We start from the raw sequence: 27,191 nt of genomic DNA on the forward strand, positions 1-27,191 counted from the left end.
GTAAGATTTTTCAATCAAATGCTTGGCATTCAATTTTCCAATGTCATATGATGCGTTCTGAGGTGGAACACCGAGTGTAGACATATAAGATGATGTTGGGGTATCTTTCAGGTTTTAAAAAATCAGGCATAAAAAATGAAAGCAAATGCATATTGTATCATTCTCACATCCATTACCTGTTTGGAAACACTTTTTTATGAGATATAATCTCTTTTTTCAAAAGCTCTCCCAGGAAGCTGCAAAGGGGAGGGATGTGATTAATATTCAAAAGTAAGCTAAATGAAACACCACTTAATATGAAATGTTTTTGGGCTTGGTTATTTTTTAGACCCACTTTATTTGTCTCTCTCTGTATTTGTGCTTTGAAATACACTAGAATAGTTTAAAATCTTCAGCATTTTAATAATTTTCAGGGTGAAGAATACAAGTTATTCTGGCCTCAACAATCTGAGTTTGTAAGGATGGCAGCAAGATTTGGAGCCAAAATTGTACCTTTTGGTGCAGTTGGAGAAGATGACCTTGGTGAAGTAAGTTTTGGTCTTTTCTGAACCAATCCTTTTCTTTTACAAATCTATTATGGCCTGAAAATGATTGTATCAGGCAAAGAGTGACCAATTGTTTTTATGGAAAGCATAATTCAAGTAAACTACCCATATTTACAAACTTTTCTCTATGAACTTTAGGATTTAATTTTTGCTTCACTGTGAGTGAAGTGCATTTTTTTCACTGTCATCCATAGTGTTACCACATCATTAAAGGATTTTGACTTTGTAGGTAGTTGTTAGCATAGTCAACTCAAGTTATTTACATAAAGAGATATCACATGATTGGATTTTTTTTTAACATTGATATTAGGTCAAAAGTAAACTCTATCTATCTCTCTATAAGTGTGTGTTTGTGTATGTTTTTGCATGTGTTAGAGATCTGAGTAATTGGGAAAGGCTTTGCATTTCATGGGGCAGCAAATGTTATCGTTATTTTGATAATTCAACGGTCCTAATTAAATATTTAGAAACTGACTTTTCCATATTTTGTACCGATCTTAGGTTAGATATGGCTCTACAAGTAAGAGAACACTCTTGTTAACTTAATGGATTGTTAGTGCTACTGAATTTTCTGATGTCCTCTACTATATTCTGATTGTGTATTTATTTTATTCTTACTGCAGTAGTAAAGTCTTTAAGACTAAAGTACAAGTATTAGACTTTGTATTTATGATGGGTAGATGAGCAATTAAGTGGTCTGGTAGAAGTAACTTCAGTCTTGACTTTTGTAAGATATTATATTTGTATCAAAACAGCTGCACCCTATGTATGAATGTGTGAATATCAGATTTCAAGTTTCTCTTTTTTGAGAACTTTGTGAGTGCTGGACAGTCTTTTGAGAGTATTTTAAGATTTTATGTTTTTTGTAAATCTCTTGTGCCAACATGCATGAATATGTCCATCTTTGAATTTCATTTTCCCATGATCTGTGGATGCCTTGGACATGGATTTACCATAACACATCATATCACATTGGTCTTTCAGGTAGTTTTTGATTATGATGACTTGGTGAAGATTCCTTACTTTAGGTCGGAAATAGAAAGCCTCACAAATGAGGCTACGCAGTTAAGGTATCTTGTTTGGTGTGGTTTTTCTTTTATTCTTACCAAATCATGAAATATACATCTTTGTTGTCATTCTTTTCCATCTTCTAATAAGTATGCATATACATTATTATATATCCCTTATATATTTGAAAACCAGGAGTGATGCTGGTGGTGAGGTGGCAAATCAGCCAGTGCATATGCCTTTGATTTTGCCTAAAGTTCCTGGTCGGTTCTACTATTATTTTGGAAAACCATTGGAAACGGAAGGTATGCTAAATGCATATTTAGTTATTTACAGCTCGGAATGTCCTTGAAAAATGGTGTTAAAGATATTTTTGACAGGGAGGAAACAAGAACTGAGAGACGACAAACAGAAATCTCATGAGTTATATTTACAAGTGAAATCTGAGGTTGAGAGATGTATTGCGTATTTAAAGGTGAAAAGAGAAAGCGACCCCTACAGAGGTATAGGGCCTCGACTATTATACCAGGCTACACATGGTTTCGAGTCTGAAGTTCCAACATTTGAAATTTGATTGTTTTGCACACACACACAAAAAAAGAAGGTAATTTTCTAATTGGTTCTGAAGGGGCCTTTGCATTCCCTAGGTTAGAGATAAACAATGAATATTAGTTTCAGGATTGTTTTCAGGCCGAAAAGGCACGATTTCTGATAGAAACATTTTACAATTTTACCTGGTTTAAATCAATAAGAGATAAAATGCAAATAATAGATTAATGGGGAAGGAGAACAACTACTGAAGTTCTATTTAAAAGGGATTTTGTTTTGTGTGTGCATGACACATGATAAGAAGTTCTAGGGTGTATCAAATTCCATTTGGTAATTAATTTAACAATATTCTTTTAAATGTGTAAGATAAAATTGATTGCAATAAAATAAATAAGATAAGGGAAGAGAGAAATACAAACGCGATTTATACTGGTTCGACAACTTTTCGTGCTTACATTCAATCCTCAAGTAACCCACTTGAGATTTTCACTAACTTTGTAAAAATTCTTTTTACAACTTCTAAACATTCGAGGAATATCTTTTGTTCAGGAAACTCACAATTCAAGAGACAACCAGTTTCTTGATTACAACTGATTTTTTTAGATAAACAAAAAAATTTCTCTCCTTTAGTGTAAATGATACAAATTAAAGTTCCTGAATGAACTCTCAATAGATTTGCAAGTGTTTGTTCAATAGTTGTTGAGAGAGCATTGTCGACGATGAAATTTTCTTAGAATATCTCTCTTGCTTTTTGAAAGTAGACACATATATATATAGGTCCTTCGTGTCTTTTCAAAATGGTTTGAAGAGATGTGTCTTTTCAAAAAACTTTTTCTGAATTTTTTCACTAATAATCGGTAATCGATTACATAGTTATATTTTGAAGGATCATGACTTTTGAATTTGAATTTCAAGAGTTCCGTGGTTGGTAATCGATTGCAGGTTCAAAATTCAAATTCAAAACTCTTTTTAACAGCTATTTTTCAAAATTGTCTTCTGATAATCGATTACCAGAGCTTTTGATGTTTTGGAAATACTTTGTTTTGAGACAAAACTTGATCTTGAGTTAATCTTGAAGCAATGTTTTGTTTGTTGAATCAACCTTGCATTAATTTTGAAGCAATGTTTATCCTTTAAAGCAACTTTGTTTGATTCATCTTTGGCAACATCAAAATTATGTATTTATACTTTCACAAAAAGTACGACAAATATATCTGGACGTTAATAATAGATTGCGATTAATTATTATAATTTAAAAAAATTTATAATGATTACAACAAAATTTTGAGAGAATTATATCATACTAGTAAGTCTTTATTTTTGTTATATAATATTTAAGTTTGCGTTATATAATATTTAGTCTCAATCTACGATTAACATTTGAATATATTTGTCGCACTTTTAACACTTTTGGGGACATAATTTTGTATTTACCTTTTTCTGGGACACATTTACTAGTGGAGTGGTGAAAAGTAAAAAATATATATATATATTATATGACAAATATGTCCCTATGACAATTAGAGATGACCACGTTCACAATTATTTCAATGACAAATTTGTTCCTTTGTGTTACGTAGGTTATTTTATTAACGGTGATGGATGAAAGTTAACGGATGAATATATTTGTCACACTTCTTGTATGAACTAAATTTTGATTTGTCATCTTTCAGAGACGTATTTGACAGCGAATTACATATTTAGAAATAAAAATGACTAATTATTCCTGAAAAATATTAAAATTTGGCATAAAGGTCTACGATTGAAAGTATATGAGAATCGAGAAGTCTTTGGAAGCATAATTTTTCTTGCGTGCCTTCGTAGCATGTCCATGGGAATGTCACTTTTACTTGTAAAATAGAAAAAAATTAGAGAGTTAGAACTTTTTAGAAGAATGAAGTAATATTGATTTGTTTAATTATTTCTTGACAAGTGAGTGGTTCTTATTTAGTTAATTAATTTAACTACTTAGGTTATGTTTGACAAAATTAATTAAAAAAATTAACTAGAAACTGAAAAGTTAGCTGATAAATATAAGTTAAAAAATCATTTTATTAAATTAGAAATGTACATTAAAGCTAGTTGTTAAAATAGTTAAAAAATATAAAATGATAGAAAGATAATAATATCATGATTTATTTAAAAGGTAACAAGAAAATGAATAAACACTGTAAACGGTTCACGTGGAGTAAGTTGTTAGGAAAATGGATCCTTACTTCCTAGTAAGGTATGAACCCAGGAAAATATGAGAGGTTGACACATAGAGTGAGAGGGAGAGTGAGAATATAAAGAGGCAGAGGAGAGTAGAGAGAGATTTTAAAAATAATCGAAAATTTTTAAGATGATTTTCGTAAAATCGTCTTAAAATGATAATTTTTAAGATGATTTTCACAAAATCGTCTTAAAATGATAATTTTTATTTACAAAAATACCATTGCATTTTTTTCGAAGATGGGTTGTTTATCAACCGACTTAAAATCAATGTCATAAAAATTAATTTTTCTAGTAGTGACAAGTCAAAATAGCTCTAGATATTATTAACCCATTGATAGGCAAATAACACTTGAAAGTGTAATTAAATAGTTATTTTCATATATTTTAAACAATAAATAATCCACTAAAAGATTAATATATAAATATTGAAAAAAGTTATAATTTTCCAAGGTAATTTAATAAAATAATACTAAAAATATCAATACATTCTTCACACATTCAATATGATACATAACATTATGCATAAATTAATAAGGCTTATAAAAAAAAATATTTGACGATTTCCCTTATCAAAGGAATAAAAAACAATTATCATTAGTGATTTTGAACTAAGAAATATTCTTAATGCATACTAAAACAATACTGTATATTTGACATGTGATATATATATATATATATATATATATATAATTCATCACACTATTTACTCAATTTCTAATATAATATACTTTTGTTATTTTAAATAATATTTTTATTTAGTTTTTAAATTAATATACTTAAAACATTAGAAACAAGTTAACAATATTTAGTTGAGTTGGTTGAAAAGATCGTGAGAATTATTATAAATTTTCTTATAATATTTTAAATTCCCAATAAAAAACAAAATATACACGAGAGAAGAAAAATACAATTTTAGGTGTGGATAAACAAAAAAGAGGTCAATGAGATTGAGAAGCAGAAATACGCAACAGAGACACAGTGCAAACACAGTCACATCCGGAATGTAAGAAACAAGCCTTGCGTTGCTCATATCTGACTTTCACAATAATATATTACACCTTTTCTTTAATCTCCTTCTCTTCTCATTCCTTCATCGCAATACTAATCTTATATCTCGCGTCGCAATATATTATAGTATTACCTTCTTAATTATCACAAACGCGCTTTTCATATTCGAATCTCGCGCCAACATGGCGGCCACCGGAGCCCGTCTCTTCTCCGCTGCACTCTTCCGCCGTTATCCGCCGTCGCCGGACGGAAAAACGAACTCCCGCCGGACTCCGATTGCGACTCCGCGCCTCGCCGTGTCGGTGGACCAGGTTCCGCCGGCGACGGTGGAGAAAGAGAAGCGTAGGGAAGAGAAGAAGAAGCGACGCATGAACGGTTGGAATGAGTATTTGGAGCGGTCGAAGGAGTTGATCAAACCGGACGGTGGACCGCCGCGGTGGTTTTCGCCGTTGGAGTGCGCTTCGCGATTGGACAACTCCCCTCTTCTGCTCTTTTTGCCAGGTAAGTTTTTTTTTTTTTTTTTTAATTTATTTTACTTTTTGCTGTTTTGTCATGCTTTTTGTGTGTGTGAATCCTTCAGTTATCTTTTTGCCGTTATTTTCTTTTTTTCCTTCTTGTTTTTCTCTCCTCTTTGGATGTACTCTAGTTTTTTCTTTCTTTTCTTCTCATTCTTTATGAAAAAATTATATATTTACGGTGTAAAATAAATTATAAATTATTATCTCCTATCAATTTGAGTGTATTTTACTCTAAAATATGTTTTTTTTATGAAAAGAACCGGAAAAAGTATCATATGTAATATTTATTGATTTTTATAAAAAAAATATTTTAAAAATTATATCAATAATCAGTTTTTAGTAGAAAGACTAAAACTGTTTTACATGGCGTTAGTTTTTTTTTTTTTGAAGTATTATTACTTTGTTTATCACAATTTTGACTTCAGTTTTGGCTGTCTTTGTTTATTCGCAAAAAGAGGATATCCGAGGATCATTACTCTTTCCTTTTACTAATAGCTAATTTTGACATGCGAGTAGGCGACAGTGACGGGGGAATCTTGTTATTCCTGCTGCCTGCGTGTATTTCCTATAAATTGTTAATAGTGACATCTCGATTCTCGTCCATTCCCTTCCCTTTTGTTAGTCCAAATAGTTTGTCTTGCATGTGTTGTCTCTTTGAATCACTCCCTAAAAAGAAAATTAATAATTAAGATTGATTGATAAAAGAATAATGTTTTTATTCTCTATATTTTTGCTTTTTCTCATTTTTAGTTTATGAAGTTTCATATGACTTAATTTAGTCCTTATACTTTATTAAAAATATATTTTTAATTCTTCTGTACATATTCTTCACAAACAATATTAATTTTTGGAGAATGAATTATTTTGGTTCTTGCTTTTAACAACATTTTCTCCTCACACGCGCATTTCTTTCATCCGGGTTGTGAAAAAATAAGTTATGATTTCGAACCACAATTCCTACGTACAAATATCAATGATGAATAGTGCGAATTCATAGAACTGTAACACAAACTATGAAAGAAAGAAAGTGAAAACGAAAACGTGAATAAAGTAATTGAAAATTAGGGTCTAATGTGTCTGAAGGACATTTTAATAACTTTTTTTTTTTTTAAAAATCTTGTCATTGTAATTAATTTTTTTAAAAAAAGAAAAAAATCCTAAGTCAATTCTAATAGGAAAAATTAACACTGTTTGTGAAGAATATGTGTGGAGGGACTAAAAACATATTTTCAATAAAGTATAAAGACTAAATTGAATGATATGAAATTTTATGGACTAAAAATAAGAAAAAGTAGAAGTATAGGAATTAAAAACATATTTTTTCCAAAAATAATTATAGAAAGTGTTTGTTTCACAGAATTTGTCAAGTTTTCAAACATGTTCCAGAAGTATTAGAAAGAAATGTCATTCCTAGTTATTCCAAGAAAAATATGTTTGCTTAATTATTAATTTGGTTGGAATTTTTTTTTATATTCCTAAGAATATTTAAAAAAACATGTTAGGGTTCACATTATTTTTTCCTAAAAATATATGTTATATTAAAGAACTTATTATATGCACATACACAAGATATAAAGGCTAGACATAATTTGCAAATAGCAGTGAAAAATCTTACAAATTTTTCTAATAAATTCCTTGATCACATCTTTCTATTAAAAAGACAACATTAAAATATTTCCTTCAACCTTATTAAAAACAAGCAACACAAAACATGTACAATAAAACTTTAATAGGATAAGAAATAAAGAAAGAAGAATCATAAAGAAAAATGTAAAGTGAAATTCATATTAACACAAAATAATCTAAAATAAGAGTTCTAGATAATGAGATAATATCAAAGATATAATAAAAATTTTACATGATTAATATGATTCTCATCATAAAAAATTTATATTTTCACCATCTTTTCATGAGAATCATTTCAATATAAAATTAATGTAATTATTGATATCTTATTTTTCTGAAAATAAAAGATCCAAAAATATTTTTTAATTACCTTGAAAACAAAGATATGAATATACATTCTCATTTTCACATTTTTTGGAATCCCACAAAATTCCATGAATATATAATCCTTGAATATAATCATTTTATTTTAGTTCTCATATTAAAAAATGCTTTAATTTAATCCTTGAATATATAATCATTTTAATGTTTCAGGCTTCTCGCTTTCCTGCCATGATTTGTCCTAAGCTTTTCTATTCTTTATGTCATCATTCCAAATTTCATGGTAAATATTAGTTTTCTCAGAAATGTTAGGTGGAGGATTCAAATCTGCTGTCTCTCTTCTTCTTCTTGTTTTTTTTTTTTAAAACTATTAGGTAAACCTTATATCTTCCATTAATCCATTCCAAACAAGGTTGCTCATAAATTTGTGAAAATAACTTGCATTCAAATTTCACAGGGATTGATGGCGTGGGACTTGGACTTATTTTACATCATCAGAAACTGGGAAGGTTTGAGTTCATTTAATTTTAAGGCCTAACTGCACTCACCAAATTGTCATTTTAGGAATGCACATATTAGGTGATGAGATGAATTTGAAGCCAAAGTGTATCTTCTAGCTGGATGGTGCTCTTGGGTTATTTACTGATATGTGAGAAATACGTTTTTTTGTTCTTTTTTCTTGAATGAAGGATTTTTGATATATGGTGCTTGCATATTCCAGTCGCTGATCGGACACCATTTACAGGTACCATATTGAACTCTCTGTCACTAACCATTAGTACATTCTGTTGTTTTTGCTCCTTCTTTCTTAAAATGGTTAATTATGAGCATGCTTAATGTGTTGAAAATGATATCACATGCTTTTTCTTCTTTACATCTTCAGAAAATTGATGTCGTTTTTCAGTTATGTATCCCAGCATAATTTGTTTGTTCTGTATACTTCCTTCTTGCAGACCTAGTGAAAATAGTTGAGAGAACAGTTAGGTCAGAATATCAACGTTCACCAAACAGACCCATATATCTTGTTGGAGAATCTTTAGGAGCTTGCCTTGCACTGGCTGTTGCAGCACTTAGCTCTGATATTGATCTTGTACTGATTTTGGCGAACCCAGGTAACTTTTAGTGATGTAGATAAGATTTTTTCTCTTGGGTTTTATTGTTCCAGAAAATTCAGCACCATAAACATGACTGAAAGTAAGAGTTTAGCTTTAGAGTTTCTCCCGTAGCCAAAATGAACTACTAATTCACTGTTATATATGTGCACTGATATGTAAAATTTGGCAATTAATATTTTGACAAATGAAAGTTGTAAATGTTAGAGTAGTCCACATGTGAGTGAGTGGATGCAAGAAAATGTTGAAGAAGTGGATCACACATTGAGTACAAATTAAAATTTACTATATATTCTTGGTTTGGCCTTGACTCAAGGTTTTAATTCTTGGATCATGTTGGTGCTATCCCAAATGTATCATCCTTCTCGTAAGCTTGGAGTTAGCTTGTTGATATTTTGAGGGTAAGCTTTAGCCTGGACACCAATGTCTGATGTTGCTTACAAATATGGCGGGGATTATTCTTTTCAGAACGATGCCACTCATTGACATTTGAGAATGGTGTAACTGTGTAGTGAACATGAGTTCCTTAGCTAGAGCTTTGAATAAAAATTCCAATACAATATTCAATTTGATTTTCTGTAACTGTGCATCAATTAAAGATGGATAAAATATCTGATCTCGCCTTCCCCACCCTATTTGGCAGCTACTTCGATCAGAAGGTCACACCTGCAACTTCTAACACCATTATTGGAAGCTTTGCCCGATCCATTCTCTCCTGCCCTGCCTAACATTCTCAGATCAACAACAGGTTTGTGTATCTTGCTCTGAAGGCACTATGCTTTTACCTTTATTTAAGAACTCTTTTCTAAAGATCCATCACATATGTGTTTGGGTCTGAATTCCACCCTAAGAGCTTGAGAGAAACTTTTGGAAAATAAGCTTGCCTCTGAAAAAAGCTCTCGTAAACATGCACTATATATAAGATATTAAATCCTTTAAGAAAAGGGACCACACTTGAAATACATAACCTGATGCTGGGGATCTAGTGAAAGGCTCCATTTGTAGGTTGTTTATATTTCCAGACAGTTTTGTCTCAGTCTCAGCAGTGAGTAACTTTTGCCTAGTCAGTTGTAGTTTCTGATTGTTTTCAATGCTTTAAATCATGGGCTAATTCCTTTCTTATGTTCTTCTTTTTAATTAATTAATGGGAAATGCTTATGGATGTCATGTCATGTCATTTACATATAATTTCCATGCATCTTTCGTGGCATTTATGCTCCATTGTTTTACATTTTATGATATTTTTGTGAATTTATATCATTTTCTTCCTTTATGACATAAATGTTTCATGCCTTTGCTGGAGCTTGTAAATAATTATTTTTTTTATCATGAATTCCCCTTCGTCGTTTCTTTCATGATGTAATACTTAAATGGTGACTTGAAACAAGATTTTCCCATTTTTTGTTTCTTTTGATTATTTTTAACTGAAGATTAATGAATCATAGTTTTTTAGTTAATTAAAATATTAAATCAGCAAGTACTTAACTTCAACGTTATGACTCATGAGGGACTTATACTATATTCTCTACCTCAACATCCATCAATGCTGAATAATTTTTAGGAAAAGATCATTTGTCATACAACCTATATACTGTATCTTTTACCTATGAAGTTGATGCCATTTCCATTTATGCCTTCAAAATTTCTTATAACATTAGGTGAATCTCTGAGGATGGTGTTAGATAATGTGGTCCAAGGGCTCCCTCTACAAAATACAGCTGGAGAGCTAGTGAAGGATTTTACTACTTTCTCATTATCTTTGCACGTAAGGTTCAATTATTGCTTTGTTAAAAAAAATAAAGAAATTCCTATTGGAAGAGCAGTGTGTGACTTTTTCTTTATGCGTTGCATATGTGAAGCATTTTATATGAGGTGTAATGACAATGCATGGGGCATATTCCAGAAGAAATCTAAATTGAAAATTGGATTGCTTATTTCCTTTTCTTTCTTGTAACCAAAACTTTATAAAAGTGGAATGGACTTTTGAAGAATGTGGATTGACTTGACTGAATTTTCTTTACTTTGGCTTCTTGGTGTTTAGTTTGAACTTTCCCTTCATTTACTTTCAATATTGAAAATCTATTGTTGATTGAACTCTCAGGTTCTTGCTGACATATTACCAAAAGAAACACTTGTGTGGAAACTGAAGATGCTTAAGTCAGCTTCTGCTTATGCCCTTTCACGCCTTTATGCTATCAAAGCTCAGACTTTGATACTTTGCAGGTTCTTTCTCTTTGACATTGTACATCTTAAATTTGTCATAATATGGAATCATAACAAGTACATTGTTAACTTTTCACTTTCTGCTGGATGTGAAGTACATCATATAGTTAAACTACAATAGGTTAACTTGGCCAACAATTAAAAGCTTAGATGGTAAAAGTAATTGATTTTTATCTTAAAATAAGATTGCATTATGATTAACCTAGTAGGATTTCTGTTTGTTATTTGATAAATATAGAGGGCTGTAACAAGAAAGAACAAGAGAGAAAAATCTGAATTGTAGAAGGCATAATTTTATTGAGTAGCAAAACATGTATTTTATACAGGAATAAGGAATAAGACAGTAATAAGAAAATTAGAATCGCATAACATCTGCTAGTGATGAGCTTAAACTAAAAAAAGAGAATCAAAATATTCTGATTCTAATAGCTATTTGACTCTTTATTGCCTAAAAATTAGGGAAGTATTTGACTCTTCAAATATTGGCAACTTCTAGTATATTCCAAGTTTTTTCCTCAAGAACTCAGATTTTCCTTTAGGAAGTGCCTTTGTTAGGATCTCAGCATTCTGATGTTCTGTTCTACAATAAACAAGTTGCACTTCTCCATCCTACTGAGCTTCTCTTAGAAAAACTTGATCTATAATTGTTTCGTTTTGCCATGGAACAGTATATAATTAGCAATTGAAATTGCAGCTAGGTTGTCCATAAAGATATGTGTGCTTTCTATTTGTTCCATGGTCAAGTCTGTCATAAGCTTTCTGATTTGAAGAGCTTGGTTCACAAAAAGTAGCAGCTATATACTCTGCATGTGCTGTTGATTGAGCTATAAGTTATTGTTTTTTAGAACACCATGAAAACACGCCAGAACCTAAAGTGAAGTAATAACCTGAGGTGCTTCTCGTATGATTAACACATCCTACCCAATCACTATTAGAGTAACCAAGAAGATGAAAATTTTAGCTTGACTGAATGTTATTCCATAATCAACTAGCATAGTGCATGCACCTTGATAGTAAACTCACAACATACATAATGTGTGGTCTGTCTGGTTGCTGTTAAATGCATCAAACACGCTATTAAGCTTTAACCTTTCATCAACCCTTTCAGCTTCATCTTCGGACTCCAATAGCTTTCTTATGTTTGTCCACCAATTCCCTTGTATGATTTTTTCAATAGTTGTGAGCTTCTCCACTGCATCTATCTATTTTTTATTAGTTACAACTTCTTTATATCCAGCAGGTTCCTGGTTCCATGATGGCAATGTTCCACATTTGATAAATGTCAGAAAGTGATCTTGTTCCTGTGGCAGGTTCTTCACCTATGTCATCATTCTCTTGAAAATCAATCTTCTTGTCATCTTCCCAGCTCCAGCTTTCTAACTCCAAGAATTTCACATCCCTGCTAACAATTACTTTGTCATGGTGTGCTAAATACATCTTGTGGGCCTTTGAAATTAAGCTACAGCCTACAAAGATTCTGAGTTCTGCTTTCTTGTCCAGTTTGTCTCTCTTAACCTGAGGAGTGTAAGAGAAGCACAAACAACTTAAATATCTTCAGATTAAGCAACTTGAGTTTGCAACCATACCATGCTTCAAATGGTGTCTTTTTTTTTTTTTTTGCCAAGCTTTTGTTGGCAGCCTGTTCAGCAAAAATACTGCAGTACTTAAGGCTTCCACTCAGAATTTCTTTGGCAATTCTTTTTCATGAAGCAAGCACCTAGTCATCTCCATAATTGTCTTGTTCTTCCTTTCTGCAGGGTCATTTTGTTGAGGTGAATAAGGTACTATCAACGGCTGTTTTATGCCTGCATCTTCACAAAACTTATTAATTTTTTTGAAAGGAATTCAATTCCATTGTTAGATTTGAGGCTTAAATATATTTTTGGTCCCTATAATTTAACGTTCTTTTCATTTTCGTCCCTGCAAAAAAATTTCTTTGTTTTAGTCCTTGCAAAATATGTTTGTTTTGTTTTCCATCCTTAAAATACTTTAGATAGCGCTTTGAGTAGTAAAAAAAAGTTTTGAACAGTGAAAAAGCACTATCTAAAGCATTTTAAGGACAAAAAATAATATAAACACAGTTTGCACTTTCTTTGAGTTTCCACCCAAGCTTTAAACTTCTAAAAGATGTGAGCAGCTTCAGATTTAAACTTCATTTAAGTAAATCCAGCACATTCTTGTGTTGTCATCAATGAAAACAATATAATATGTACTCCTATTCGGTGATGATGTGCTCATGGGCCCTCCAACATCTGTTTGTATTAATTGCAGCCTTTCCATAGCCCTCCAAGCCTAATTTTGTGGAAAAGAGAGCCTTGTTTGCTTTCCATATTGGCAGATAGCACATGCAGGAAGTTCTTCTAATTCAAGGGAATTTTTTGCTAGATTGTTCTTCTTCATAAACATTGGAGCGTTGTGATGGAAATGGTCCAATCTCGTACCAAAGTACCATACTGCTAACCTCTTTCTGCATTGCAGCCTGCTCCTTGTTCATGAAATCCAAGAAAAGCTTTTTCCTTTCATTTGAACATTGAACACCTCTCTACCTTTTGAGTCTTCATTCGTGCAATTTTTGTCTTCAAACAACACCTTATAACCTTTTTCCAGCAACTGAGGAACTCTTAAAAGGTTTTGATTGATTTCAAGGACATATAAAACATTAAAAATTAGTTTCAAATCTATGTGGCCTTCAATGGAGCCAATCCTTACTTTAGAGACAACAGCTTCATCCTACCTAATATCACATATACACAGCATATTTTAAAGTGTATGAAGTGAAACTTACTTTGTTATTTTCCCTTTTAGTGGAAATGATCAGTTACTGCCTAGTCAACAGGAAGGTGAAAGACTACTGGAGTTACTGCCTAGATCTAAAAGCCAACTTCGTAAATTTAATGACAGTGGCCATTTCCTATTCCTGGTATAAATTTCTCCCATTCTACTTTTCTGCATACGTGCTTGTCCTTGTCATTTGCATTCAGGCATGCATCATGATACTTTTCATCTGATAAGAGTAAAAAGATATCAAATATAAGTTGGAAGTTCAAACAAACTTTAATATGATTCCTCTGTCCACTGCTAACAGGAGGACAGCATTGACCTGGTAACTATAGTCAAGGGCACTTCATACTACCGCCGCGGCAAGTCTCATGACTATATATCAGATTATATACCACCAACACCTGAAGAAGCCAGAAAAGTAACAGAATCATACAGGTATAAACAAGGTTAATTTGATCATATAAGCCATCAATTGCAATCGACAAGAGACTTCATAGTATATATATATTGATTAACTGATTGCAGTATAATGAAACTAGTTATAACATTGACACCTTTCACTTATAATGCTTCCAGTTTGTATAACCTTGTCTCAACTGTAATGCTCTCAACTTTGGAGGATGGGACTATTGTAAAAGGCCTTGCTGGAATTCCTTCAGAGGGGCCTGTTTTGTTTGTTGGGGACCACATGCTACTGGGATTAGACAAAGTTCCCCTGTGGTGTAGAATTTTTTCTGAAAGAAATATCGTTGTTAGAGGGATAGCACATCCCTTGTTTTTTATGAGAACTAAAAAAGGAAAATTGCCAGATGTATCTTATTTTGACGGTCTCAGAATCATGGGTGCTGTGCCTGTAGCACCAACCAACCTCTACAAGCTTTTTTCTTCCAAGTCTCATGTCCTATTATATCCTGGAGGGATACGCGAGGCTTTTCATAGGAAGGTAAATCTCAATAAATAACTCTTTCTATTACCAGTGAGTTTCATCTTTTACATGGAATCATGGATTTGCTCATTTGACTACTTCTAAGGTCTATGGCTTGAATTATACTATCTTGAACAAAAATACCCAAGGCTGGGCTAAATTTTGGAAAAGAGCGTGTGAAACTTATATGAATTGAATTAATTATCTGATATCACTATTCTGTATTTTAATTTTCATTTAAGCAAAAACAAAGAGAAAAAAAGGAAATTGCATGAAATGTCATAGGTTGTAGATATGCTGGAGAACAAAATTATAACTTCTCCCTTTATTACAACGACCAAGCCATGTTTATAGATAAACTATTGATCTTTATATTCTTAATGGCTTAACACTTACTGCTTTTTTAAGTCTTCCTTTTGCCTCTAGCTATTGGACTAGTCTCATTTTGATTTGCTCTTGCATAGTGGGGATTTTCTAGGTCTTCTCCACACATGTACATATAACCCATGGTATGCTTCATGGATTGTTTTACGATACTTTTTACCTCAACTTTCTCTCCAAATTCCTAATCCTTTCTTGTCTATTATCATATTATGTCCACTCATCTTATGAAGCATTCACATCTTTGTTACATTGAGTTTATTATTTTGTTAGCATTTTCCATCCAAGATTTAGTTCCATACAACATCACAAGTCTTGTAGCTGTTAGACTCAAGAAATAATCACACATTGAATTCTAAAAAAAGATACAAATAATCTGGTTTTTGGGCCAGATTTGAGTATAAATAAAGGGTTTCCTCTAATACACACCAGATTTACCTCTACAAAGAGTTTTATCCTTTAAAACACGGGGAACAACTGTCTAGCGCCTTAGTTCCCTTTCAGTATCTATCACATCTTCTTATGGTACGACAAAGGCAGAGTTCTGAGGAGGAACACTGAGTGTAAACGTATAAGATGTTGGGGTATCTTTCAAGTTTTAAAAAAATGAAAGGAAATGCATATTGTATCATTCGCACATCCATTACCTGTTTGTTTGGAAAAACTTTTTCATGAGAAGTAATCTCTATTTGCAGAGGGGAGGGGGGGGGGTGTGCGGGAAATGTGATTAATTTTGGAATGTAACTTAAATGAAACACACACTTAATATGAAATTTTTTAGGCTCACTTTATCTGTCTCTGTCTCTATTTATGCTTTGAAATATACCAGAGTCGTTTAAAATCTCCAACATTGCATTAATTCTCAGGGTGAAGAATACAAGTTATTCTGGCCTGAACAATCCGAGTTTGTAAGGATGGCAGCAAGATTTGGAGCCAAAATAGTACCTTTTGGTGTAGTTGGAGAAGATGACATTGGTCAAGTAAGTTTTGGTCTTTTCTGAACCAATCATTTTCCTCTATGAATTTATTATAGCCTGAAAATGCTTGTATCAGGCAAAGCATGACCAATTGTTTTTATATATAGAAAGCATAATTCTACTAAACTTCTCATATTTACAAACTTTTCTCTGAGCATTATGATTTAATTTTGGTTCACTGTGAGTGACATGCATTTTTTTCAATGTCATCTAAGTGTTTGTTAACACATCAATGAAGGATTTTGACTTTGCAGGTAGTTGTAGTAGCATAGTCAGCCTAAGTTATTTACATGAAGTGATAGGACACGATTGGAAAATTTCTTAAAGATTGATATTAAATAAATAAATAAATAAATTATCTCTCTTTCTCTGTGTCTTTGTATGTATTTGCATGTGTTAGAGAGCTGAGTAATTGGGAAAGGCTTTGCAATTCACGGGACAGCTTATGTTATCGTAGTTTTACTTATTGAATGGTCCTAAATTAAATATTTAGAAACTAAGGAAGCGTCTGATACTTATCTAAATGTTTCCGACCAAACAGATTTTATTCGTTCCTAGAAAACATGATTTTCAAGATTCATGATTCCAGGACGTGAAAAAACTTCTCCCCTTCCAAACACTCCCCGAGAGTTTTCCATATTTTATTTCTCTCTCCCTCTTAATGCATGAATATCTCCATCTTTGAATTTCATTTTCCCATGATCTGTGGATGCCTTGGACATGGATTTACCATAACACATCATATCACATTGGTCTTTTCAGGTAGTTTTTGATTATGACGACTTGGTGAAAATTCCTTACTTTAGGTCTGAAATAGAAAGCCTCACAAAGGAGACTGCGCACTTGAGGTATCTTGTTTGGTGTTTTTTTTATAATTCATACCAGATTATGAAATATAACATTTTATATATACATCTTTATTATATAGGAATGATGCTGGTGGTGAGGTGGCAAATCAACAAGTGCATTTGCCTTTGATTTTGCCTAAAGTTCCTGGCCGGTTCTACTTTTATTTTGGAAAACCATTGGAAACGAAAGGTATGCCCTATGCATATTTACAGCTTGGCATTTTTATTTTTATTTTGCTGAGTTGTCTGTACAGCTTGGAATATTGTCCATGAAGTATATATGGTGTTAAAATTTAAAAATGATTTTTCCTTAAATTTAATGAGATATTGTTTGACAGGAAGGGAACAAGAACTGAGAGACAAGCAGAAATCTCAAGAGTTATATTTACAAGTGAAATCTGAGGTTGAGAAATGTATTGCTTATTTAAAGGAGAAAAGAGAAAGCGACCCCTACAGAGGTTTAGGGCCTCGCCTATTATACCAGGCCAGTCATGGCTTTGAGTCTGATGTTCCAACATTTGAAATTTAAATGAAAAATAAATATATTTTTTTATGTTAAGAAAACTGAAATTGCCTAATTTTTATTTTAATTATTTTTCAAATTAAAATATACTAAATAATAATATTTAGACAACAAAATAATATTAAATAAAATGCCCCTAAATTTAATAATATCTATTCACTTAATTTTCACATTAATTTACATTTGTAGTGAAAAATTAAATATAAAAAATAATACTAGTAAAATAATAAGAAAGCACATGCATAAATCAATTAATGAGTTATACAATCCAATATGGTGCAAAAAAAACATAATTTAACCAAAAGGGAAAGGAACTTATATAACTAAGTACCTAGTACTTCACAATATTAAAATCAAGACTAGCTAATTAAATGGTACCCGATGACTTTGCTTCAAGATCTTCACTCCATTTTCCTGTTAAAATTCTTAGCAACTCTAAGTCACCTGAAAAAAAATTCATGAATTAAATATGAATCATTAATTACAAAATAAAATTATGGAAATTTACCAAATTATTTAAGTAATAATTATTTTACCTAATTTTACTTAACATTATGCCAAAAAGACATAATCATTTACACATTATTTCAAAAAATAGTACATAACATTCTATTGAATGCTATTTAAATTGAATATTATGTATGAAAAAATATCAAAAGACTAATTAGTATTAGTAAAAAATTAAGATGGTAAAAATGTTATTTTTTTTTTGTAATTAGGAGAAAAACCTTTTAAACATAACGAATTTCAGGCATATTTAACTTAAAAATAATATTATTTTTTTTTAAAAAAGAACTTGTGTTTATAAATTGTGAAAGAGAAATAAGGATTTGCTACGCATACCCTTCTAATTAATATAAGGGGAGTCTAAGGAAAAATGATAAGCAAACCTTTGACGTAAACATTGATCTTGTGTACTCTTCTTAGTTGAAGACCAAATTTCTCAAAGTAAACGGTTACAATGATGTCTCATGTATGGGAGCACACAGACCTGTAGAAACAAATTCGAATTAATAAAAATTACTGAGACTTGAATAACATACTGTTAATGCTCAAGTAGACACTTAGTATTTTTTTGTTGTTAAAATACACTCCTATATATTTTATCTTTTTTAATATATGTCCTTTACTTTTTTAAAAGTTTTTTTAAATTTTTTTTAACTCTCAAATTTGAGGTTAATATAAGGACAATTTCTGTTATTCATATATATAGAGAGGGAGGGAGACTAATAGGTGTGCAGATGTAATGACTAGTCCGGCGTGCAATATGAAGGTTGATTATATGATTTACTGGATCGCTTCTTTGTTGCAAATCTCTACCCACACTTTACAAAAGAGTAATCTCCTCTTTTGGGCTTTAAACCCCTTTGAATACCCCAAAAAAAATTGAATTAATATATTGTCCTTTAGAAATTGTGACCATTTATAATTTTATCTAATTATATCCATTTACATAAAAATTATAGAACTCTTAGAATAAAAAAGACTTTACTCCAAGAAAAAGAAACAAAAGACTAATAAACATAAAGAAAATAGCATCAAAAATGAATTCTATAGTATTCTACATATAACAAACAAATAAAAAAGGTTGGGGTCTGAACTGCTTGCTATTATCAGAATGGGTCTTTTATCCTACAAGGATCTTGGGAACCATGCAACCTTCCAGACGTGAAAAATTATCCTCTCTATTTTTTTTCCCTCTCCATTTATTTCATTATTATAGTTTTGGAAAAATGAATGACACCATTCATTACATGTTTATATTATCTTTATTTCATTTATAACCTCATATACGTGGTCCGTTGCTAGGTCCAACATGCACATGCACATGCACAAGGTCTAACAACCTCCTGAAAATGGATTGGCAAGTTTCAATCTCTATAATATCGATCTCGGCAAATTAACACGTCCAGTAGTTGACAAGTTTGTGGGGGTGGGAGAGCTGAGGCTACTCTTTCAGGCACTAATGGACAGAACCCCCATATGTGGGGGACTTGGTGCCCTTGGCCACGACTCTTTGCTCTCTCTGCATTATATATTTTGACAACAAATACTTCTCTACCAACAAGTTTCAGTCAATTGATAGATCACTGAGTTTCAGGGAGTTCGATTTCTAAATGGAGCATATGAAAAAGACTTGTTGTAAGAAACAAAACTCACTTAAATAATTTTTAACTCTATGCCTTGAGAGTTGGTCTCATAGTTTTTAGTTATGGAGATGTCTTATTTTAGGGGAAAAAAAACAACAAATACTTCTCTTTTTAACTTTTTTTTTCTTTTAAAGTAATGTATATTTTTAAGAAAATCTTTAATTATAAAATTACTATTTTTACAATTTTCTTATTAAAAAAGTTTGAATATAGTAAAAAAAATTATAATGATAACACTAAATTTTAAACCTATGACTTTATTTGTGCTACTTAAATTCTCTATCACTAGATTGATCCCAATAATTCAAAGTTTGAATATAGTTACAAATGTATATAACAATTTTTCTAATTGAACTAAGATATTGTTGAAAAGAATATAATAATCAATGGAATTCTTTTAAGTATGTCTTCTCTGAGATTAAAAACATTCAGGATAGGATGAAAATTTATCTCGCAAATAATGTTGCAAATTAATTGAATTATATATTAGATGTGAGTGCTAGATTATCTTGTGTTAACTGAATTTTCAGGCGTTAGAGATGTAATAGAATGTAAGCCACGACTTATGCAATATAAATAATTATTTGCTTTTATTTCATTTTTCTAAAATTATTTTAAAATCTAAAATTAATTTCAATTTAAAAATCCATTGACCTAACCTAACTCAACTTATTTGTGACCGGCTGGATTGATTTGAGTTGGGTTTCAAATTTTTGAAACACAAACTCAATTTGTCAATTTTGATTGGGGCTGGAACATAGATTTTGCCAAATTCACTCGTGAATACTCTTGACTTTCTTAATTTTAAAATAACAGAAATAACAAGAAGGAAACATTAAAAGAAAAGAAATGTTAATAAATATTCATATACTCTTTTCAATTAAAAATATAGGAAAAAATTATGTAATGAATTAAAATACAAGCAAAGTAACCAAGTGATCAGACACAAATAGTTAATATGTTGAAGTTAAAGATTGAATCGTTCTAATATTACTCGAGTTTGATTCTTGACGGAAATAGTTCTTAATTAAATTTTACTTTTCTTCCGGTCAAATTTCGGATTAATCAAAATCATTTCTCCCGATGATGAACGGGAAGGTTTAGACAAAAAAAAAATACAAACAAAGTTTTAATTAATTTTTCCCTATTTAATTATATGATCTCTCAAATATCCTTTTCTTTTTGTCCTCTGCAATTAAAAGTAAATAATACTTTAAAAAATGAAGGGATTTTTCATTGAAACTATCAAAATTAAATCATGTTAACTTATTTATTTAATTATGTGAATCAGTTTTATTTTCTTATGTTTTAATTCGAATATATATATATATATATATATATATATATATATATATATATATATATATATATATATATATAATCAGTCAAATAGAAATCACATTAAATATGAGATAATATAATTTTTTTATCAACAATCGTTAATTATTAACTTTTTATTGTTGGTGGGAGAATCCAATAACGACCTTTTCTATCATTTCTTCTTTTTTTACTACCCAATCAACCTTATAACTCATAAGATAATATAATTATTATAAAATTTAATAAATTAACTTAATTTATATTATAATTTATAATTGAATAATGGTATAAAAATCATTTACACTAACATAGTACACATTATTTACTTAATTTATAATTTAATTTCATTGTAACTTTAATACTTTTTATTTATTTTTTAATCAATATCCTTAAAACATTAAAAACAAATATATATTGAGAAAAAGAAATATTATTTTTGGGCGTGAAAGAACAGATAAACAAACAGGTGACGCGCACAAGCACACACAACAACAGGTGGTTCATGGTGTACATGGGATGTTAGGTATGGTGTCATGATGATATGGACTAAACCTGTAAAATTTGCACGTTAAGACATCGATTTAATAAGTTTTTCAGGGACTAAATTGAGAATCTAGACATTTATAGAGACTAAAATATATGATTTTAACCTTGGTTCTAATTAAATATTTAAAAAAATGTGAGTTTTTCATATTTTGTACAGATGTTAGAGGTTAGCTAGGGCTCTAAAAGTAAGAGAAGACGAAGACTCTTATTTAGTTTTCTATTAAAAGGCCACTCTTATTTACTTAATGCATGTATGTCTATCTTTGCATTTCATTTTCCCATTATCTGTGGACGTAGTACCATAACACATCATCATATCACATTGGTCTTTTCATGATCACTTGGTGAAGATTCCTTACTTTAGGTCTCAAATACAAAGTTGATGAGGAGGTATCTTGTTTGACGTGGTTTTTTATTTTTATTGTTATATAAACTGCATAGTGACAATGCTAAATGTATAATTATTGTTTATGAATATATTAACCATTTACCATATTTAATTTATTAATTTAAAACTGAAAATATGACAATATATGTTTTTTTTACTGCAAAACAATAGAATGACAATTAATGTTCGGAAAGTAATATTATACCATTTATCTTGTTAAGATATTTGGCCCCGTAGCTCAGAAAGGAATAGGCTAGAGTAGAAAATTACTAATCTGCAATTAAATATTGGCCTATTCTGTCCTTATTGGAAAATATGATGGTCTATCATCAGCCAACTTGAATGAACTTAATCAACCCAAATTGACAACTCCGTTTTTAACAACAAAAATAATATATATAATATTGACTTTTTAATTATACGTATAATATTCTCCTAAAAAAACATACATATAATATTTATGTAAAATAATTATTTTTTAGTACATTATTCTATTATAATGCTTATAACTAATTATAGCATTATCGTACTTTTAAATTAATACATTAAATATAATTATCTTATACGCAGCATATTCATATATATTTAGAAAGCTCAATACAAAATAACCTAAGACTTCGTCATATAAAAAAAAATATAGAATTCCATCACATAAAAATATATCATGCCACAAAATTATATTTTATTCATATTTTTTTCTTTTTCCAAATCTCGAGCAAGCAAATTCAATTTTCCCAACTCACCAAGAGTCGATCTACATCAAACTAATAATGAATTTTTGGACTAAGTAGGATTTGGACAAAATGATTTTAAACCTAAATTTTATTTTTTTAAAAGGAAAAACAGAATATTACTAAGATTTTAATGTTTATGCATTGACGATATAAAATAATTTTACACTGTCGTCAAATTATAAATTATCATTTGAATTATTTTAAGATAATTATTTTAAAAATGTATAACATTTTTTCCTCTGTTATTAATGTGACCAGGCTTAAATACAAGGTGTGACAAAATGTGGACACGGAAAAGCTACCCAAAGAATCAACATTTGGCATTTTTTAAATTGTTTTATAAAATTGTTTTATATTGTTATTTAAATCATAAATCATTGTTAATATAATTTTTAAATTATTTATAGTAAAAATTAATAAACTTATCTATTATTTATAATTGAATGATATTGTAAAATTATTTTATATTATTAGTGCATAAATTTTTTCTTATTTAACGTAACCTATATTGGGATAATTTATTAGCCCATCAAACATAATCTACTTTGACAGTACTCTTATACTTGAGTGCATGATTAACTAGATATTTAAATATATAGTATAAGACGTTTGATAAATTATGAAAAATTATGACGAAAAATTCGTTCTTATGATCTTATCTAATAAACAAAAAAAAATTAAAGGGGAGTTTATTTTACATAATTTTATTACATTCTCAGTAACATTGTTCCTATTATTAGACAATATTCCCATGAAAATATCATTTTCCCATCGTCCCCTAATAGAAATATAAATGTAAAAAAATATGGTATAAAAAAAGAAAATTATAACATTCCCATAAATTAATAATATCTTAAAACACTTTTTAAAAACTTATAACAGATATGAGAATATATATTTTTCTCTTCATATTCTCATGATTTCCTCTGGATTCTATGAAATAAACGCTTTCTAAGATAACTAGATAAGTAATAAAATTGGTTGTTAGAAATTTTAACTCAGTCAATTATTTTTCTTCAATCCAACTCTTCACTTATTTTTGTCCCTTTTTAATTCTCTCATAATCTTCACTCCTAACACTAACTAATAGAACTTATAAAAAAAAACCAATTTTTTTATTTGAAAATATTTCAATTGAAATTTATTGTGTCTTGCATTTGAAGTTTTATAAATTATGCCATCTTTAATAGTACTTACAATTTAGTTATTTCATTTATTTTAAAATATTGTACCAAATTAAGCGGGGTTTCTTCATGGCAAATGCCAATACTCTAGCTATGTTAGTTGGCTTTTATTAAAATTAATCCAATTGTGTAAGTTTATTACTGTCCAATGATTTATTATCTTGAAGTTTATTACTGTCCATTTTGAAAACGAGGGCATTACAAAATTAGTTATATTTTTTTTATCAGCCAATGCAGGTTTTTTCTTCTTCTGAATGACAGCCAATACAGATAATCATTAAAGGGCTACTCAAACCCATTTACGTAACTGATAAAAAAACATTTACATAAATATAAAGCAAAACATAAAATGTTTTGAAGACCTTAAGATTATGTTTGGTTTAGATGAAAGAAACAGAGTAGATAAAAATATAATTAAAAGAGATCATTTGAAAAAGAAAAAATAGTGTAAAATCAAAATAATATATTATTTAATTTAAAAGAAATAGGTGAGAAATAATATTAATTTCTTATGTAAAAAAATTGATTTGTTTTTGTTTAGAAAATCAATTTTTCATTTACTGTTTGTGAAGACAAAATTTGCAAACTTAATTTCCTTATAAATGTTCGTACTAAACAACCAAGCCTCAATTTTATCTGCGGTCTATACAGTAAAATCTGTATTAATTAAAAAATCAAAAACCATGTCCCCTGAGCACTAAACAGAACGTTTGTGACCCATATAAAATTTAGTCCCTCCATCCTCTTCTTTCTTTTATCAAATCCCACAAACAAACTTTTAACAATATTGTCGCAACTACGTAAAACATGTTCTGAACCATTACTATCTAAACTTTTTGATAGATTATATTTTCTTTTAAGAAAACTATGTTTATATATCTATATATAGTTACTCAATTAAAACAAACTAACCGTCTTTGATTTTCATAATAATAATAATATTGCAAATGTTAACCAATAACTAAGACATTAATTAACAAACTTAAAGTATTTTTTTTATTAAAAGGTAAAAGATTGCAAAAAAATTACATACTTGCCCTAATAATAATAGTCTATAAGTACTAACAATTTAATAATTTTATATTTTCATTTAATTATAATTAACCTGTATAGTGAGTTTTTTTTTTACCTTTATAATAATTATTATTATTGATCATTGATAGTGTATTTTTTAATTTTAATGAACATCATAATAATTCCAATAATAATAATAAATGATGGCCGACATGATTGATATAGCAAAAAGTTGGAATAAGTTGAGCTACGAATAAAGTTTAGTCCCATGAAAATTGAAAAGCTAGAGTGTGTCGTTTAGAAATGTTTTTCGGAACATCGTTATCTAGGTATATAATAGCTTCATAATTTGGCTTCAAGAATGAACTACATTGACAAGGTCACTCGTAAGGCCTTTAGCCATAATAATTGCAGAAAGAAAACACCAAGGTCTCATCACACTCTCTTTTTTGAGTAGGAATCCACTTTGCTTCATCTCAAACCAATTAATGGCCTCTTCACCAAGGTTTCACTTCCCCTTTCAGCTAATCAACAAAACACAACACTCCCCTATGACCATTTTTTTTTTGCCAAAAGGGAAATTACGAGAAAAGAGAATCATATAAAGAGTTACTAACGCACAACATAACACAACAAACGAGGACTCATTATTTGAGCTAGTCGTCAATATTCCTTCTCCTCCTAAACTTAGATTCCATCCCTTCAAAAATCAATCACCAACAAAAGAAAATATGTGTTGTGATTACTCAATAGATTGATGGTTCACGAAATTAGAATAGTACCCATTCTCCATCATTTTGTAGTACTTTTACCATTTTATATATATGTCGATGCAAATTTCCTTTTAATTTTATTTTGGCACATTAACTTTATGCTGTAGTATAAGTGAATCGGCAAATTTGATTTTCTGAAAGAAAAAAAATATTTTCTAATAAAAAAAAGGTGAATCGGCGTAGCTAATTAATTCCCGAGAGAGAAAATAAAATTGCTTTTATTTATTTTTACACATATCTTCAAATAGTACTTTCACCATTTTTATGATTCCAAATCAAATGAAAAGCATGTTGCCTTTCAAAAAAAAAATGGAAAGAATTTTATTGCAAACTTGTTTTTATTTATTTTTTCACATTTATAACATCATGCTGTAAGTGAAAATGAATCGGCTTATCTAATTTCAGAGAGAGAGAGAGAGGGGAAAAAAAATAAACGTCAACAGCAAAGAAGCTAAAAAAATTGCTTTCATTTTTTTTCACACATTTTCAAATAGTACTTTTTTTAAGGTCATTTTCAAATAGTACTACTACCGTCACCATTTGAAGATTCCAATTCAAATAAAAACATGCTAATGAATCGGCGTAACTAATTCCAGACAGAGAGAGAAAGAGAGAATAACCATCAACAGCAAATAAGCAAAAACAAAAAAATATGGCACCAAGTATTACAAAAAAAAAAAAAAACAACAGAAAAATAATGTAAGTAAAAGATAATAGTTAATTAATTAATTAAAAGTGAGAGCTACTAAAAAACATTAGTAGCTTGAAATTTTGGACTGATCCTAACTAGCTAGTAATATAGCTACCACTTAATAATTACTAAACTTAACGACATCATAAATCCCTCTCTAATAAAAAAAAAAAAGACCCTTCCACTTCCTTATCAGAAACCCATAACAAGGGAATTAAAACGTTTTGTAAGAAAAAAAGAAGAAAGTAACGAGTAACGAGTAACGACATTAACGTAAACCACCTTAAACGTAAAGATGGAGAAGAGAAGCATAATATGTTAATGTTCACAAGCGGAGGGTGAGGTCGAGGTTGACGTGGTCGGAAGAAGCAGCGACGTCGACGACGTTGTTGTGTCCGGCGGAGAGAAGAAGTTGTTGTTGTTGAGGTGCGGAAACGGAAGACGCAGCAGCGTGGAAGGAAGAAAGAGGTGCAGTAGTGTGGTGATGATGAAAGTGCTGCAAGGGCTCCACATCGAGCCAGTAAGGAGGGTGGTGGTGAAAAAAGAGCTCGGTGGGCTCCAGCATGGGCATGGGCCCGTTAGTAGCAGCAGGGGGGACGACGTTGAGGTTGAGGTTGGCGTTGGCGGAGGATCTTCTCGCGGCGGCGCGCTCGAGCTTGTGGGCGTTCTGGTGGCCGCCGAGGGCTTGGGAGGTGTAGAACTTGCGGTGGCAGAAGTGGCATTGGAAGGTGCGTGTGGTGCCGCCGGCGGAGGACGGTGGTGGTGCTCTCTTTCCACCACCGTTTGAGGGCTGCTGCTTGAAAAACTCGTAAATAGCTGTTGGGTCTGCCAT

General features: G+C 30.5%; 3 protein-coding genes across 4 annotated transcripts in view; 2 read left to right on the top strand and 1 right to left on the bottom strand.

The window, feature by feature from the left end:
• LOC100804077 (acyltransferase-like protein At3g26840, chloroplastic) overlaps positions 1–2,322 on the top strand; it is an 11,694-nt gene extending 9,372 nt beyond the window's left edge. The window contains exons 11-14 of the mRNA XM_006598942.4: positions 414–527; positions 1,530–1,615; positions 1,749–1,858; positions 1,934–2,322. Of these exons, the coding sequence (XP_006599005.1) occupies positions 414–527; positions 1,530–1,615; positions 1,749–1,858; positions 1,934–2,127 (504 nt within the window). The 3' untranslated portion in view covers positions 2,128–2,322. The remainder of the gene's footprint in view (positions 1–413; positions 528–1,529; positions 1,616–1,748; positions 1,859–1,933) is intronic.
• A 2,959-nt stretch (positions 2,323–5,281) lies between these two features.
• On the top strand, positions 5,282–17,595 carry LOC100804605 (acyltransferase-like protein At3g26840, chloroplastic). 2 transcript variants are annotated; one of them, XM_003548456.5, is made up of 14 exons: positions 5,282–5,825; positions 8,247–8,298; positions 8,479–8,534; positions 8,743–8,901; positions 9,545–9,649; positions 10,560–10,666; positions 11,003–11,124; positions 13,930–14,044; positions 14,210–14,340; positions 14,482–14,848; positions 16,078–16,191; positions 16,951–17,036; positions 17,117–17,226; positions 17,375–17,595. In XM_003548456.5, exons 1-14 carry the CDS (start codon positions 5,507–5,509, stop codon positions 17,563–17,565), a joined length of 2,034 nt encoding a protein of 677 aa, XP_003548504.1. In that variant the 5' UTR covers positions 5,282–5,506; the 3' UTR covers positions 17,566–17,595. The 2 variants fall into 2 exon arrangements, with proteins under 2 accessions (XP_003548504.1, XP_025981829.1); XM_026126044.2 differs by lacking the exon at positions 5,282–5,825 and adding an exon at positions 8,028–8,163.
• An 8,497-nt stretch (positions 17,596–26,092) lies between these two features.
• LOC102661833 (zinc finger protein KNUCKLES) lies at positions 26,093–27,191 on the bottom strand. Its single transcript, XM_006599721.4, has one exon. It carries the CDS (start codon positions 27,189–27,191, stop codon positions 26,685–26,687), a length of 507 nt encoding a protein of 168 aa, XP_006599784.1. The 3' UTR covers positions 26,093–26,684.

This window comes from Glycine max, chromosome 16 (genome assembly GCF_000004515.6).
Source record: "Glycine max cultivar Williams 82 chromosome 16, Glycine_max_v4.0, whole genome shotgun sequence".
Taxonomy (NCBI): Eukaryota; Viridiplantae; Streptophyta; class Magnoliopsida; order Fabales; family Fabaceae; genus Glycine; species Glycine max.